Source organism: Galeopterus variegatus, unplaced genomic scaffold (genome assembly GCF_000696425.1).
Source record: "Galeopterus variegatus unplaced genomic scaffold, G_variegatus-3.0.2 Scaffold9297, whole genome shotgun sequence".
In the NCBI taxonomy this organism is placed as follows: Eukaryota; Metazoa; Chordata; class Mammalia; order Dermoptera; family Cynocephalidae; genus Galeopterus; species Galeopterus variegatus.
Genome location: NW_007735408.1, coordinates 4,404 through 9,279, shown reverse-complemented (window position 1 = coordinate 9,279; position 4,876 = coordinate 4,404). Strand labels below are relative to the sequence as shown.

The 4,876-nt window shown below is 36.1% G+C and overlaps 1 protein-coding gene across 1 annotated transcript; it reads right to left on the bottom strand.

Annotated features, from left to right (window-relative positions):
• Positions 1 to 1,853: 1,853 nt before the first annotated feature.
• CYSLTR1 (cysteinyl leukotriene receptor 1) lies at positions 1,854 to 2,961 on the bottom strand. The gene has a single exon (XM_008593520.1). It carries the CDS (start codon positions 2,936 to 2,938, stop codon positions 1,925 to 1,927), a length of 1,014 nt encoding a protein of 337 aa, XP_008591742.1. The 5' UTR covers positions 2,939 to 2,961; the 3' UTR covers positions 1,854 to 1,924.
• Positions 2,962 to 4,876: the final 1,915 nt, after the last annotated feature.

The window sequence follows — 4,876 nt, the reverse complement described above, 5'->3', positions numbered from 1 at the left end:
ATGATTTGTTAGAATGAATATGCTAATAATAAATAAAAACTAAAAAATATACATCTGCCATAGCAAATGACCCCTGTTTTGTAAATTGGTGGAAGTGAGCATATATAAGTACTATGCTTTATTTTGCTTCTGTAAATTTATTCCTGTAATTTACAAGTTAAACTAAAGTTTTCATCAGAAAGATAAAAATAAAGATATTTCTCCATAGAAAGACAAATACTGCATGGTCACTCATAGAAGTAGAGAGTAGAATAATCCATAAACCGGGTGGCTTAAAACAACAGAAATTTGTTCTCTCACAGTTCTAGAGGTCAAAAGACTGAAATAAAAGTGTTGACAAGGTTGGTTCCTTCTGGAGCCTCTGAAGGAGAATCTGATCCATGCAAAAAAAAAAAAAAAAAAAAAAAGAAATCCTTTTTAGTTTATTTTGATCTCAGTAAGAGTCATGTAGAAATGTAGACCCCTTTTTCTCTTCAGAAAAATTTTTAATTGCTTCTGTTCATATATGGGAGTGCCAGCTTAAGAAAGTATTATATGTCATGCAGGGGAGAATCCCCTATAGGAACCTCAATGAGCTAAAAACATCTCCATCATTCTCTTTTGGGGGCCTGAGGCAGAGGCAGAAAAAAATTGGAGAGAAACAGGCCTTTGACCAGTTCATATATTGCATGGATTCTTTAGGGCCATTTCTCTGTATACTAGCTAGTCTGTTCTAGTACTTGTATATTCTCTTCTGGAAGAAATGGCCCTACTTTGCCTAGCCAGTCAGTACTACAAAGGAAGAGGCTGAAAGTACATTTTATGTGGCCCCAGTGTCATCTCCAGTTCTCATGTGATGTCATGAATGCAAAGGGATATGTTAGGATAATTGAGAACTATTTTCTTTTTTCTTTTTTATTTTTTTATTTTTATTTATTTATTTATTTTTATTTTGTCAATATACATTGTAGTTAGTTATTGTGTCCCATCACCAAAACCTCCCTCCCTCTTCCCTCTCCCCCCTCCCACCCAGATGTGTCCCCTCCATTTTCTTGTTGTAAGAGCTTTAGCTCCCTCCAATAAGTGAAAACATGTGGTATTTCTTTTTCACTGCCTGACTCGTTTCACTTAATATTATTCTTTCAAGGTCCATCCATGTTGTTGCAAATGGGAGTATTTCATTCGTTTTTATAGCTGAGTAGTATTCATTCCGTTTCTTTTCCCTCACATCCACCCCCTTAACCAGGCTTAAATGAAACCAGACTTTGTTTAAGCCAATATTTTGCTTTCCTTGTTTAATTCAAAAACTTTTTTTATTGTACACGTTTATGAGGTGCAATTTATTGTTTCAATACATGCATGTATTGTATAATGATCTAGTCAGAATATTAGTGTATATATCACTTAAACATTTATCATTTCTTTGTTGTTATAACATTCAAGATCCTCTTCTCTGGTTGTTTAATTTTAACTAATTTTATATCTTAAAAGTCTAGTTCTTATGCTTTGTAAACTGTTTATTTGAGGAGGAAAATCTTGTTCTCGGACCCATATTTTGCAGTGCAAATACACAAATATTTTCTACCTCCTGGCAAATAGTCCAAAAACCTTTTATAATTTAATTCATAGTTCTGGACTGAAATTTTTTTGGGGGGGGTGCGGCTGGCTGGTATGGAGATCAGAACCTTTGACCTTCGTGTTATCAGCACCATGCTCTAACCAACTGAGCTAACTGTCCAGCTTGGGACCCAATTTTTAACACTTAAAATATTTTAAATTATCTAATAATGTGGGGGCACAAATGATATAGATTTATAGGTTCACATAGTTAAGTATTTGTAAATATTAATGAAAAATTTTATTTTTATTGTAAATGATTTGAGAAAATACTTGTTTGGGAAATTCTTTTCATTGGTTTTCACTGGAGATGGAGTTAAACTATTCTTTACATATTTCTTGTTTTTTCTGGCAAGGAGGCCTTCTTCTTTGGTACATAGGTCATGCTGGACAAAGAATGCTTTTTAAATGTAGATAGCCTTCTCCTAAAGTTCCCCCCTGAAAAAAAATATAGGAGAGGGTCAAAGCAACAATTTGATGCAGCCAGAGACAAGGTTATGACCACTGACTTCTGCATTCGAAGGACAGAATCACAGGATTTAGTTTCATTGTGTAAAAAATGAAGGTGAATTGTGCGTTGAATATGATATGGCATGAAGCTGATTAAAAAGGCAGCCATTACGACTATGATCATTCCTACAGCCTTTTTCCGACTTGACAGATTTTTCTTCATTGAATTTTTTAGTAAGGTCAGGATGATCATTGTGTAACAGACAATTATAATAACAAAAGGGATGATGAAGCCGATGAACAATGACACATAATGTAAGACCAAAACATGATTTTTAGCTTGATTGTCCTGTGGAGGCTCAAAGCACTTGGTATTGTTTTTCTTATCTTTGTAAGATTTGGACATTAAAAATGGAGAACTGGCCAAAATCACAAAAATCCAAATGCCAGCACACACAAACCTGGCTTTTTTCTGTGTAACCAAATTAATATTCTGGACTGGGAAAACAATTGCCACACACCGAAAAAAGCTCATGGCTGTCATAAAGAAGATGCTACAATAGAGATTGACATACAAAGCATAGGTACTGAGGCGGCACAAAAAGTCACCAAAGAGCCAAATGCCTTTGTGAACATAGTAGACCACACGGAGAGGCAGTGTGCACACACACAGCAGATCTGCTACTGCTAAATTAATCATGTATACTTGGAAGGCTGACGTCTCATGATATGTTTTTATGAGGACATAGAGCACAAAGCCATTGCCAAAGAAGCCCACAACGGAGATCATAGAGTACATGGTGGAATACACTTGATTGCGGAAGTCATCAATAGTGTCATGGCATGTGCTATTACTGGCAGAAGATACTGTCAGATTTTCGACTCCATCCATGTTTCTCTAGGAATGTTTGCTTGGTGCCTACAATATATATAAAAAAATTCTTGTCAATTTTTATCAGACCATAAATTACAGGAAGTTCTAATGTTTTATTTCATAGTGTCATTATGTATACTTTTTGACCACATCAGGAAGCAAGGGTGGTGAGGCAATGAGGAGGGATTCAGCTGCACCCTGACCCCAGGAGAAGGGTTTAGATCCTATAGGCATCCAGAAAACTCTTCTCCTTTACCACTCATGTTTGCCTGATGGACTTCCTCTTAACCTTTCAAGACCTAGGTAAAACAGCTCTCCTGTAATTTAAGCCATACTACTCTAGTGCTATTCTGTAAATTTTTCTTCTAAATGAGTTTTACAATTAGATATAACTTTTTTTTTTTTTAGGCACATAGAATTTCATTTTTATTTATCCTTTTATCTCATGCCATTGCTAGCTCCTCTGTCTTCCTGCATTGTGTCCCCAGTGTGTGACTTTGATCCTCTTGGTTTTATTAGATATAACTTTAAAGGTAGTAGTTTCATATATATGAATGTCTGTCTGTCTATCTATCTATCTATCTATCTATCTATCTATCTATCTATCTATCATCTGTCTATCTATCCTATCTATCTATCGGAAGAGCTTTGAATTCTCTTAGACGGATAAAAATGCTTGGTTCCCTCAAGAAGAGGGCTTCATAGGTAACATCTCCGGGGTGCTGCTTATACCTAGGGGAAATAATCTAATTTGTTATTAATGAAACTCACTCCCCTGGGGGAGATTCTTAATGTAGCACATGGTTGATTCTATTTAAAATCACAGAACACCATGGTTGGAGAAACCTCAGAAACCATCTAGTTATTTTAAGTATGAGAAAAAAAGTTCCAGAGACTTGAAATACATTTCTAAAATGTGCACCATAATTTATGGCTCTGAGGAAAGATGTTCTATAACTAGTTAGAATATACTTGCTGGGTGAGAAAATTGTTGTAGCCATTCATCTGTGTTGTACTCAAAGCCTTGCTTTTTACCAATATACAGTCATTTCTCTTATAGCAAGAGGTTGTTACCTGGTCTACGCTAGTTCAGCTATGTCAGTCATGGCATCAACAAGCTCTGAGCAGGGAGAGCTAGGGATAAATAGTGTAGAAGCAATGATTTCTTTAGTGTTTCTCCAGATTCTCCTCTTTTATTCTCTATGAAGGTGGAAGCGACTCATCAGTATGTAAAATGGCAGAAAATCTTTGATGTGTTGGCCTTTTACACAACTCTTGCCCCCTGGTGAGAGAGGGGTTGGGGTTTGTAAAGTGGTAAGACTGCTTGAGCATGCAAGAACTGCCAATAATGGAGGGGACTGATCTCATCTCTGTACCAAGGATACAGAAACAGATAGCCATGGTTGTAGGTGAGTATAACTTCCCAGGTTTACTACTGCTAGGAATTATATTTGCTGTTGAGGATGTGTCATCCACCTATCTAGCCATCCTAGCTGGTTGTTCCATTTTTTCCCTTTCATTAAAAAAATGTCATTCTTACCAAGAACTATTGGTGTAAGATTAAAAAAAAAAATTGAAGACGAACCATTCTGAGGCCATAGAGAAAAACGAGACCACTATTCCCAACCTCTGCATTATTTCTATGTTTGCTTTCTAGTTATCTGACTCTTTCAACATTGGTTCTCTGAACTCAGGTGCAGTTGTGGAAGAAAGGGAAACTGTTTAAAGTTCTAGTTTTACAGTTTCTAAAGTTTTGTTAGCCCTGTGTTTTCCCCAAACTGGGCAACATTATACTGTGAGGCACTAGATGGTGCTGTTGAGACTTTTGATATAGCCTTTTTTTCCCTCCAGCTTTATTCAGGCATAATTGACAAATGAAAATTACATGTGATTAAGGTGTACAATGTGCTGATTTGATGTATGTATACATTGTGAAATGATTATCACAATCAAGTT